This window comes from Schistocerca serialis, chromosome 1 (assembly GCF_023864345.2).
Source record: "Schistocerca serialis cubense isolate TAMUIC-IGC-003099 chromosome 1, iqSchSeri2.2, whole genome shotgun sequence".
Classification (NCBI taxonomy): domain Eukaryota; kingdom Metazoa; phylum Arthropoda; class Insecta; order Orthoptera; family Acrididae; genus Schistocerca; species Schistocerca serialis.
The window spans coordinates 1,132,735,571-1,132,748,947 of NC_064638.1; the positions used below are offsets into that span (position 1 = coordinate 1,132,735,571).

Consider the following 13,377-nt stretch of genomic DNA (forward strand, 5'->3'; position numbering starts at 1 on the left):
GCTCACCCCTCCCCATATTGTTGTGATAATCTCTGTGCTTCTAGGAATAGTTGATTAGCAAGTTGCAACAGATGACTTCACTTTACTATTTCCACTTATTTACAACATGATTAATAATCCTGTTAAGAGCATCTTTTGTCTATTGCTTGGTAGAGAAAGAATAGTATGATTGACAGGGAAATTGAATGAATATTTCTTAGTTCTAATTACAAGTGAAGAAATAAGCTAAGCAAAATTGAAGTGACTTATGAAGGAGTACACGAAAGAAACTGCAATTACTTTTTAAAACTTATATTTTTTCAAATTGTTTACAAAACAACCTTATCCCCTTCAAAATATCCTCAGTTAAAATTAAAACATTTGTCCCACTGGTGCTTCCACTGTTCAAAACATTTTTGTACTCATGTTTAGAAACGGCTGACAGCTCCTCCAAATTGATGTCCTTCCATGCCCCTTTTCATGAGCGGAAATAAGAAAAAGTTGCACAAAACCAAGTCAGGTGAGCAAGATACTTGGGACAGCGGAACCATGGCATATTTAGCCAAAAACTGTCTTATAGAGATGGCTGTGTTGCAGAACAAACTTGGCAGCAACCCTTTCCATTCCCAAATCTTCTGTTAAAATTCGCTGAACTGAGCTCCAAGATAACCCACTAATCTCTGACAGTTGATGAATTGTCTGACATCAGTCACTATTTTTGTCGATTGGGGCAGTTGATAGATGTCCTGAATGAGGTTTGTCATCAATCGATGTCACCACTTTTAAACTGAGCAAACAAGTCCAGAACGAGGTTTGTCATCAGTCGATATGTTGCCACTTTTAAATTGAGCAAACCACTCATACACTGGAGTTTTTCCCATAGTGTCATCTTGGTAAGCTGTTTTCAGCATTAAAACTGTTTCAGCAGCATTTTTACTGAGTAGAAAACAAAATTTCACAGCTACACATTGTTCACTTAAACTTGCCATCATAAAAACAAAACAAGAACAAAACAGTGCTAGCAAAAACAATCCTGCAGATTAGCAGAGCAAGCCTGATCAGCAACACAGGTGGCACGGAACTGGCAATGAGTTGCACTATACATGTCTAGTGGCAGAAGTGCGTACTACACAAGCTCCGCCCACGGCAATGTTATTCCGTTTTTTTTTTTTTTTTTTTTGTGGGTTCCCCCCCCCCCCCCCCTCCCCCCTTCCACATATCATTTCATTTCTATGTTCTATTTTACAATATTCATCCTTTTTCTTGTTCTTCCGCTTCATAGTTTTGATAATGATATTTTGTTCTTTAAGCTCCAAATTCTAATGAATTTGTTTTATCTGTGCAATGCCAACTCCATTTTCCTTATTATTTTGTCATTGTAATTATGATTGTGGTTTTCAAGCAAGTACAAGTGACTCTTTTTATGTACAGTGTCAAGTGCCGAGCATGGGTTTTGTAAGGGATTGAGTGATGGGGCTTCATGATAAAGGCAATTCAGTTGGTTGACATGAGTGAGAGAGAGACTTGATTGTCTGATGTAAATTCCCCAGTGATGGATGTGTATGATCAGGGGATGATGAGCAGAATAAACAACTCAGAAGATACAATTAATTCCCTAAGTTGATTCTGAATCTCAGATTTGAAGTGACTTTCCTAGCTTATTTATCTATTTGGTTTTAGGTGATGTCTACCTGTTAACCAACCATTTTTGAGGTGCCTCCACATTAATAGTGAAGTCCTTAGGCAGAGACAGCAATGTCATCACCGTTCTCTCTGCTTATTGAAATCCTTGTAAAAAAGCTATGGTTAGGAGAGCCTTGCATCTAGTTAAATTCCTCCCAGTGACCCCAGCCTATAATACAAACTGCCTATTCACTACCCACTGACATCTCTGTTGCACCTTCTCTCTGCTGGACCCCCAGTCCTATTGTTTTGTTCACTTTCCCCTTTGACCCACCAGCCCCTGACATGATGTAGCATCGAAGGCTTTACGTCATCTTATTGTCTGCCCTTCTATGTTATTCTTTAGATATCTTTCAGAGACTGAAGCCTTTCCGTTTAAGGCCTAGAACTATTTTCTAAGCCTTTCATTGCCTTCTTAAGAGATAGCATAGTCCTCACTATTAACCCTTCTCTCTTTCTCTCTTACAGTTCTTGCCCTTTGTCTCAAATCTCACTCTTTTATTGCCTAAGGACCTTGCTTCATTAATATGCCATATAATTTATGCCTTTACTTCCTAAGCATATTACCTCATTGATTGTGTCATCTTATTCCTGTCTTTGTTATCTGTAGAATTCACCTCATAAATTATGTCAAATAAATTATTTCATATGCCCTTCATGCTCATGTTGCATGCTTCTCTTACTCAACATGTGGCCTTTGTGGCTACCTCCACCATGCAAAGTCCTGTCTTTACTTTTGCTAACTTCCAATACTGTTTTCATTGTCCACAGGATTTGGCTTCTGGCTAGGTAGACTAGGCAGCCAAAGAGAAGTGGACCCTGAAGAGACAAGGGTCACATTTGAGGATGTAAAAGGGGTATGTTTACTGTGCGTAAACTGGAAAGCACATATTACTGTTAGTTTAATACAATTAATGATTATTATTAATTTTGTTCATGTAATTCCACACAAAAACAAGTTGTATGACATACAATATGTACTGTCAGTATTAAAGTTGACTTCATTCGGAATAGGCGCAAAGAAGAAAAATGGATTGTATTGTAAGACACAAACAACAGCACGGCCACAGTGAACCAATGTTTATTCTTCTTCCACATATGAGCAAACAATAGCTGAGAACATAGACAAAACATAGAAACAATCTGAGTACTGATACAAGCATTTGCTGAGAACAAGTGTCAATACAATATGAGAGCAATTGCCTGCTGCACTGTGCTTGTGAAGAGGAGGGCTCTGCTAGACAGCACAATGGTTGCTGTGCCATGTGCACGAGTCATGTGGTGGCCTGTGGTGGCCAGCCTGTGGAGATGTTGTTGATGGAATATTTGAAGCATAGTGCACTGGTGGCCTGTTGCCGCAACGCACATCCAAGTAGTATGTACAGTATAGCACCCCTACCCCCTTGGGGAAAGGGCACTTCGTCAATGCGAACATTGAGGCAGCTGTTGAAACATTCTTGGCTTCGACAGTGGAGGCTGTAGGTAATGACAGTGGTGACAGGAGGAGATTCTGGGTCAGAACTGATGAGTAGAGGCAAAAGTGTGGACACATGTGGAGGCCACTCCCCCATCAGGTACCATAAGAGAGGACCAGTGACAAGGACACTGGCAGATGCCTAGCTCCTTGACGTGGTTGAATTATGCTGACAGAGAAGGTGTTGGCTGTTTGGTTGGAAGTGCCAGGGACACTGTTGTTGAAAAGTTCAAACATGTGTGCCCAGCCGGTGGTGGAATCACCGGCGACAACGAAGCATCGCGGGAAGGTTTAGCAACAGGTGCCGCCGTGCTGGAGCCCCAGAGAGGCAAGAGGCAGCAACATCCATAAGGAGGGCAGGTCCAGACCCACAGCGGGGAGACCCTGTGAGGCCAGGACAAGCACTGAGGGAGGAGGTGGAGGCAGCAGACCTGCGAACATCACACTGGCACAAGGAAGCAAATGGTCTTGGAACCACACCACCAGCCCATCACTGATGCACACCATACAGAGGTGGTGGCCTTGGCAGCTGTGGTCCATGGCTGGAATCCTCTTTGATCAGTGGCATGATCAAGCTGTCCAGTAAATCGTGTACAATAGTTGCAAATGCATTTGGACTTAGTGCACTTAGTTGGAAATTAATTTTGAGACAAGTGCTGATTTTGACAAAAAATGAACCAAAAATTTATTCATAATATCAAGGTCCAGTTTTAATTTAGAGACATATCACCTTGTTAGTTATGTTACCTAGCAACACTGTAAAGCAGCTTAATTAATTAATTAGAACGATTTAAGATGTAGTAAGGCCCATTACACACACAAAATGTTACACAAGGTTTGCTGACCACATGAGAGTATGAGAGTGTTCTACTTTCCATAAATGCCAATAAACCGGAAGTTTCAGAAGTTAAATTATTAACTGTTGTGTAACTTCATTGATTGTCCTACACCACTACAGAACTTGTTGTATCTTGTCTCTTCACAAGAGATCTCAAGAAGTTGGGATAAACAAGAAGAAGAAAAAGATTAAAAAAAGAGGCATGGGTATAAGTTCTCAGTATTTCTTTTCTTTGTATCTGTATATTCTGGAATATTTGGTGTTTGTATAAATGGCAGCCCTCTCCAGCGAGGAGTTCAGTTTTTTTTTTTTTTCTGGCTCTAAGTTGGTGTAAATAAACAAACTATCATTGCTAAGCGCTGTACTTTATTGATGACTCTCTTTTTGTATTTGGAATTGACTGTGGTAGGACATGACAATATATTTCTGTTGATCACATTACAGAGTGAAAAGAACCATTAAGATTTAGCAGTGCAGTCATGTTCTGCCTAACCAACACCTTTGAAATCTGGCGTATTTAAGCTGTGCTATTAGGTCCCAACCTAACCACTGCCTCAGAAATCACTACATATTCAGGGAAAGGGGGATGGGGGTGTTGTCGTAGGTACAGAAGTTGATAATGTCTCCCTGCAAATCAAAGTTATGGAAATTAAAAAAAGAAGTAGTATGTCAACAATTCCCATGTAGTAGTTAATACGTTTTTCACATATGGCACCAACATCTCCAATGATTTGTGTATTATGTGGAAGATATCCTATCATAACTATTGTTTGTGAATGCTAACTTTTCATCTGTTGGGGCTAATAATGAAATAATTACTATTAAACACAGTCTTGATCACAATTTATTTTATAAGGTGACCGGTTTCGACCACTGCTGTGGTCATCTTCAGACCATTGAGTGGAAACCCCTTTCTGTTGGAGAATCACAACAGAAAGGGGTTTCCACTCAATGGTCTGAAGATGACCACAGCAGTGGTCGAAACCGGTCACCTTATAAAATAAATTGTGATCAAGACTGTGTTTAATAGTAATTATTTACAATTTTATTGATCACTGCTGTTCCCATAATGCATTCAAAAGTAATAAAATAATAATGAAATTTTGCTCAATCCAGTACTTCATCGAATAATGGAACTACAAGCAGCATGACACACAAAAAAGTTATTGTTAGGTTGACAGTTACAGTATATGAAACAACAACAAATTATTTGGACTCTGAACAACTTCTACTGCTTTACAACTAGGGACTCTAGAGCTCAAGAACTTTGAGTGTGATAAAGTTTGTAAACATCACTTGAAAGCAGCAGTGTGTTGTCAGCATCATTTTATGTTAATTGCACCATATTTTTATTTTTCCTTGATTAATGTTGTTATTAGCTGTTAATGGAAAGACATGCAGAAATTAAGAATGCAAAAGTGTGTGTGAAATAACAGTGTGAATGCAGAAAATTTGAAGGGACTGTTAAAAAAATTCAGTAATTGGCAAGGGACAAATCAATTCCAGAAACATAAAATTGGGTTTACACTGAATGTTACACCTTTAGTGAGAGTTATGTCTAAAGGTGGCCCAGTCTCAAACAATTCTGTGCAGTCACTGCCACCAGTAGCCAATGAGATTGTCTCCCTCAAGATGTCTTGCCATATGTAATGCTGCATCTCTCTCTCTCTCTCTCCCCCTCTTTCTTTCTCTCCTCCCTTCTCCCTCTTGTTTTTTACATGGTATGTACTTGAGCAGGGCCACCTATTAGGGGGAGGGCAATCCTGATAAATGTTGGGGGGGGGGGGGGGGGGGGAGGCTTTGACAGAAAAATCCCTCTATTCAGTTGTGATTTTTCAGAAGACTGAAATTTTCGTCAAACTGTCTGTGCTGGATGATTATGCAAGCACGTACAGACAACATTGCTAGTGATTCTTTTGTTAGTTTGGTAAATATAAAACACCAAAAAATAAATTGACACAACAAAAAGATTTTATGACTCGTCCAACTTTTGTTGAGGCAATGCACTGCTTGACATTTGTCAAGGGAATTTGTAAGAGTTTGTGATGCTTGCCACTGTGCTTGCAACTGCTGCAGTGTATGCAAGGTAACATTGAGTGGTACTGCAGTAGCTATTATGCGATACTCTGCTTATTGTTTGACCTTGAGCTGTGTCCTTAATTTAATTTCAAATCACTTCCATTGCTACAAATAGGGAACACCTGTGAACATGAACATAGTTTTAACACACATTCATGAAACCTTCCCGTGCATCCCTTCCTTTGCAGCAAGTGGTCAGAATGTAGTATGAGCTGCAGATGTTGTCAGCACTGCTACAGATGTTTCCTGCACAACATTTCCCACCCTGCGGCCACCATATTGTTACCCATTCATTCCCCATTCTAGCCTCTGGTATGACTCAAGTAAAGTTGGACATGCTATAGTCTTCTGACTATTGAAATCAGTTTTACAACACATATTGATAAACAGTTGCAGTGATGACTGAACATCCCTACCACCAAATTAAAAAATGAATCTTTACCCGCTGTGTTTAGCAAATGATCATAACTTTTCTGAGATTAAATGTATTTAAATATGGATTGACTAACTTTCTAAAACTCCTTTGGAAACAAGAATAACATTTTTTCCATTTATAATAGGCTTAGATGAATTTAGAGACTCTGGCATTGTGACTTTGCTATTTTCATAAAAGCGGCATTGGCAACAATACTGACGACCCTTTTCTTGCTGGCTCTGATGTCAGTGTGTGAGTGTCTTACATGCACTGTGCCTCAGATTTAGATGTTGTGCTTATTGACATTTACTCAATTAATGTTAGGAGTGACGACAGTGTACAAGTTGTTGTTTTCATGGAAGTTAGGATTCTTTGCTTGTGCAGGTACTACAGGTATGTGTGAAGCTACCAGGCAAGTCTCTTTATATTCTTTACTAAAGATAGGTTACAAAAATTAAATAATAGTTTAGTACTACTACTTTCACTGTTATTTAAAGCTCCCTTTAGTCTTATAAACACATTTAGTTGGTATTTTAATTATTTATTTCCAGGATAATGTCAGGTTATATCTATAAATCTTGTGGACAGAAGTGATCAGAAAAATTAAACACATTGAAAAATATGTGAAAGAGCTTGAGAAAATATACAAAACCAACAGGTAGCTACTTTACTTTTTGCCAAAAGGTAACTCAGTGTTTAATGTAAGTAACCCTTCAACATCAACAGAAGCAGAAACCTGTTCTGCACAAAAATCTAAACTAAATGCATCTGATGTAGGAATTTGGCTGCCTTGTACAGGAAAGATAAGTGAACAAAAGTTTGAGTCTGATGGATGTAGTGACTATGACTGGAACCCAAGTGATCTTGGGAATGGGCTATACATTTAATAACAGTGATACAAATGGAATTGTTAGAATGGCATTTCAAATATTGATCTTTGAAAAGTTCAACAGTTTGTAGACAAATGAAGTAGAATATTTATCAAGTATCACCTGTGTTCCAAATGTTCTAATAACAAATTTGAAGTAAAAAGAAATTAGTTAATGTGGAGTGACAGCCAGAGAAAGCTCTTCTGTTGGCCATGCTTATTACGATCCCAAAACCCTGGTGCATGTAAGTTAGCTAAGCTAGATGAAGGATTAACTACATAAAAACAACTTGGAAAAAGCTATACTCTACTCTTCTGATCATGAATGTAGATTAATGATATGGCTATAATAGAGGGAAACATTCCACATAGGAAATATATATCTAAAAACAAAGATGATGTGACTTACCAAATGAAAGTGCTGGCAGGCCGACAGACACACAAACAAACACAAACATACACACAAAATTCAAGCTTTCGCAACAAACTGTTGCCTCATCAGGAAAGAGGGAACGAGAGGGAAAGACGAAAGGATGTGGATTTTTAAGGGAGAGGGTAAGGAGTCATTCCAATCCCGGGAGCGGAAAGACTTACCTTAGGGGGAAATGTAGATTGTTGCATAAAGATAATTTTTAGCATGTAGATGTTATGAAAAAAGCCTGTTGGGTATCAATGTGCATTTTACATTCCAGGAACTATTGCTGAAGGAAAGAGACTTTTTATGTGAGCTGTGGAGAAAAAAATTTATATGTTACTGTCTTTTTAGCCTCATGATCTTTGCATTTTAGGAGAAATAGCCACCTGTTAGATGAGCCAGATATTGGTAACTTCTTGGGATTGAGTTATTGGTTAATATGAGCCATTTTTGAGAGAATATACAATTTATGCTTAGAGCTGTCAAGAGAAACATGAAAAGATAGTGTACTGTTTATCTTGGAGAGCATTCAATGAGATTTTATCTTTGTGTGGGGGGTAATACACTGAAGTGAAGTGACAGAAGCCATGTGATAGTAATATGCACATGTTTGGATGGTGGTAGTACCATGTACACAAGGTATAAAAAGGTAAGTGCATTAGCGGAGCTGTCATTTGTACTGAGGTAATTCATGTGAAAAGCTTTCCAATGTCATTACGTCTGCACGATGGGAATTAAAGACTGTGAATATGGAATGGTAGCTGGAGCTAGATAGATGGAACATTTCACTGTGGAAATCATTATCGAATTCAGTAGTGTGCCGAGAATACCAAATTTCAGGCATTACCTCTCACCATGGACAATGCAGGGCCTGACGTCCTTGACTTAATGACGAAGAGCAGCGGTGTTTGTATAGAGTTGTTAGTAGACAAGCTACACTGCATGAAATAATTGCAGAAACCATTGTGGGACATACAACAAATGTATCCACTAGGATAGTGCTGCAACATTTGGTGTTAATAATCTATGGCAGCAAACAACAGATACGAGTGTCTTTGCTAATGGCGTGACACTGTTTGCACACCTCTCCTGGGTTAATGACGGCATCAACTGGACTGTAGATGGGTGAAAATCCAAGACCTGGCCAGATGAGTCCTGATATCAGGTGGTAAGGTTTCAATGTGGCACAGATCTCACAAAGCAGTGGATCCAGGTTGTCAAAAAGGCACTGTGCAAGCTGGTGGTGGCTCCGTAATGGTGTGGGCTGTGTTTACATGGCATGGACTGGCTGCTCTGGTCCAACAGAACCAATCATTACTGAAAATAGTGGAAACCATTTGCAGTCATTCATAGACTTAATGTTCCCAAACAATGATGAAATTTTTGTGGATGAAAATGCGGCATGTCACGGGACCGAAATTGTTTGCGACTGGTTTGAAGAACATTCTGGGCAAGTGGACTTTCAAACAACTTGTTGAGTCCATGCCATGTGAAGTTGCTGCAGTACACTGGGCAAAAGGAGGTCTGATACAGTATTAGGAGGTATCGCCTAACTTTGGTCACCTCAGTGTATACAAAAGAAAAATCTTAGAAGAAAGGCAGGAAGCTCAGTTTTTTCACTTATTTGAGATGCTACTCCAGCTATGCCTAGACCAAACAGAATATTTTGAATTTAAGGATTTTTTTTTAACAAAGAGGAAAATAAATGAGCAATTCATGGGAGGTTTCTGGAATATTTTGATTTGCAGAAAAAGACAAGTGATGCAATTAGTAATGCTATTATAAATGTATTGGACAAGCATGAAATTGATTTACGGCACTGCTGTGGTCAGTACTTTGATAATGGAATAATATGGCTGGGCAAGTAAATGGCGTGCCAGCAAATTTTTTTTCTCCTTGTTCAGCTCGTACTTTGAACTTAGTAAGATTACATGCTACATGAAGTAATGAGGTTGTAGGTACATCCTTTAAGTTGTCTGGATTAGCAGTACAATTTCTTCAGCACAAGCTCGCAGACATGGGAAGCATTATTAAATTACATTGATGGTCAATTTCTTCATGGTCGGTCTGAAACGAGATGGAGGACAAGAATTGAAGGAGTAAAGCTATAGCAGAAAAGTTACCAGAAGTGATAGAAACCTTAAAATACAAAAAAAAAGTCAATGCAGTTTCCCTCAAGATAGGATAGCAGAATTAAGTGGGCTGATCAAATATTTCTCTGAGTTTGAAACATTGAGTCTCTTGAATGTTTGGAGGGATGTTTTGGACCATATAAATGTAAGAAGTTTGATTCCAAAGATATTTTCCTTAATATTGAAATGAAAAATATTAAAGCTTTTACTGTTACAATAGATAATGATGTAAGAGTTCTCTGGCATGAATTCTTAGCAGAAAGAATAAGAAAAAGAAGAAATCATAGGCAAGGTCAGATGGATTCTCGGTATGAAGAAATGAGGAATTGACTAACTTTTGAAATCATATTTAGAATAAATAATACTTTGGATGATAGTGATACAATTAAGATAGTAATTAAAACTTTTCTTTATGATATGAGTGATAAACTCTTTGAAGAGATATAAATATTTAAGTCCGTGAATGTGGGGACTTTTCTGGGTTTGACAAAGACAACAAAAAATAAATGTTTGTTCTTCTAAATTAAATTTATAAGTTGAGGATACAGTCTGTGTTTCATGAACTTTGCATTGCACTTAGATTTTCACCATCTTATAAGTGGTTATTGCTTCAGGTGATAGAGAGTTTGGTAAATTAGCATTAATCAAAAATTAATCAATAATTGAAGATCAATTTTAGGCCAAGAGAAACTTAATCATTTATTGCTGTTATCAGTAGAGCATGCATGTGCTTCTAAAATGAGCTTCAGAAATGTAATGGATAACTTAATCAGCTGCAGTAATAGAAGAATCAGTATTCCATTTACAGTTGTCAGGAATCATTTAACTGACTCGCTAACAGTTTCAGCTAGACATTTTAAATCAAGATAACAAAGTATGCTGCAAAGGTTTCTCAATAAATGTTAGGTTTCTTTGTTTTAGGGGGTATTATTTTTATTGTGTGTACTACTATTTAAATCAAGGTAGCAAAGTACGCTGCAAAAGTTTCTCAATAAATTTAAGTTTTCTTTGTTTTAGGGGCTATTATTGTTATTATTACTGTGTGTACTAATATTTATATTTATTCAAATATGGTCATTCAGTTAATAAATAAATTATTGAGAGTGTGCTGTGCGGACAGCATTTGTTTATTACTAAAGTGCAAAACAGTGTACTGAAGAATCAGTATTTCAGACAATTAACTCCTGTGGGATGAGAAGGCTTGGGGGGTCCTAACAAAAGTTTGTGTAGGGGCCCATGAAATGCATGGGTGCCCCTGAACTGAGTGATAAAACGCAAATAGTCATCTTCTGAACAATAAACTAGAAAATAATGCTTTTTATACAACGCACTGTTCATATATGCTTTTTGACAAAGTACAAGGCAATAAAGTTAGTGACTAATTAAAATGTAGTATCTTGTTGATCACCTTTCTCAAAGTTTTAATAGCAAAACTTTTAGACATGTACATTATTTCATGATATTGGTGAAGGGAAAATCTATGTAATATTGACATATATTCTGTGTTTCAGGTTGATGAGGCAAAACAAGAATTGAAATGTTTAGTTGAATTCTTGAAGAATCCAGAAAAGTTTTCAGCATTGGGTGCCAAGCTTCCTAAAGGCATTCTGCTTGTTGGACCTCCAGGCACTGGAAAAACCCTTCTAGCTCGTGCTGTAGCAGGTGAAGCTGGGGTGCCATTCTTTCATTCATCTGGTTCAGAATTTGATGACATTCTTGTTGGCCAAGGAGCTGCAAGAGTTCGCAATCTCTTCAGTGAGTTTCAAGAAGAATTTTATTAATTGTTGTTATTTCATGGCTATCTTAACCACAGAGTACACTGCTCGACAACAACTGACACTTGCTAAGGAACAGTTGCCAATTGCTAAGGAAAAACTGGCAGTAGCTATGGAACACCAGACAAACAATAGTAAAAGGAGCTGTAGATGGTGGGAAGTATTAACCGCAGTGAAGACTGTCTATAAACACTCTGCATGCATCTGACAATTCATTCAGTACAGTGTTTGATGAAGGTTTTTGTGGAGCTGATTAGTGCAACAAATCATGTGGTAAAGCAACATGCTTGCAAGACATCTTTTGAGTGCCTATGATTGTGGACAAGCAGCTGGACACCTCCAAGCTAGTGAGAGGATCATTACTGTGGCCACAATAATGGGTTTGACCAAAAGTGTCATCTTGAGTTTAAAAAGAAGGCCACTGAGGTTGGAAACGCTATGTGAAAGCATGGCAGTTCTCATAGACAGACCACCACACCACAGGAGGATCAATACATAGCCATAGTGGAGTAAAGGAACAGATATCTCACTTATAGGCAGATCACTTCAGATATTGTAGCTGCTATTGTTACGCGTGTCTCTGCTGGAACCATTTTGCAGTGATTAAATCAGGCTGGTTGGTATGCTTAGAATCCTGTTAAAGGCATTCCACTTCAACCACTCCGTCATCGAGAAAGATTTCATTGGTGTAGGGAGCATGTTGGTTGGGGTCAATCACAATGGTCCAGAGTAATGTTCTTTGATGTGACAGGTGATTTTGACCATCAGTTAGTGTGGACAAAGAGGAGAACACCACATAGAATGTTCATGAATGTCATCAGTGGCCTAGACATTATGGTGTGTGCAGGCATTATGTGCAATGACCAAGCACCATTGTGTATCATTGCATGAAGTACAGTGACAGCACTGAGATATTGAAGGAGATTATTCTGGATCATGACTGTCTATTTAGGGGTGTGGTACATCCCAAGTTTCTGTTGACTATGACTGTTGAGGTGTCAGACACATTGGAAAGTGAAGATATGGAACATATGGAGTGGCCTGCATACTCCTTGGACCTAGACATCTAGAACATGCCTGGGATGCTCTTGGTAGATGTGTTTCTCAATGAGTGTCCTCTTTCTGAACTGTGCAAGAATTGAAAACTGCCTTTACCAAGGATTGGGATGATATTCAACAAGGACTCCTCAGCAGTTTGGTAGCCAGCATGAATAACAGGCAAAAAATGTGATTGGTGCCTGAGGAGGGCATATTTCTTACTGAGCATCTGGTATCAACCTTTATGTTGGGAGTCTGACCTGTGTCAAACATGAATGTTATTTATGTCTGTTGCCTTTTTTTTCAAGTGGTGAAATCTGTACCATTTTTCGTTTTCCTGTCCAATAATGTCTCTGTTCCTTAGCAATTTTTAAGCAGTGTACGATGTATCAGCATATATAGAATTGATGCAGCCTTCTGTTGAATCAATAAATATGAGCTGTGGAAAATATGCCATTGTGTTGTGTATTCCATAATTGTAAACAGACATGCTATAAATCCAGATCTTAGAAGTGAATGAGAATCATTCACTTCCATTCATAGCTTGGCAGTGAAAAATATTTAATTTTCAACTAAGAAATTAAATTAATAATCTTTTGTCTGCTTCATAGACAAATCTTATTCCACGCTGTTGTTCTACAATTCGGATGTAAGCAGCAATTTTGTTCTAGATGTGTGCTG

At 38.3% G+C, this 13,377-nt stretch overlaps 1 protein-coding gene across 1 annotated transcript in view; it reads left to right on the forward strand.

Annotated features, from left to right (window-relative positions):
- Positions 1-13,377, forward strand: part of LOC126455869 (ATP-dependent zinc metalloprotease YME1L-like) — a 157,401-nt gene that overhangs the window by 15,013 nt on the left and 129,011 nt on the right. The window contains exons 4-6 of the mRNA XM_050091632.1: positions 1,382-1,409; positions 2,456-2,519; positions 11,395-11,638. Coding sequence (XP_049947589.1) covers positions 1,382-1,409; positions 2,456-2,519; positions 11,395-11,638 — 336 coding nt within the window. The remainder of the gene's footprint in view (positions 1-1,381; positions 1,410-2,455; positions 2,520-11,394; positions 11,639-13,377) is intronic.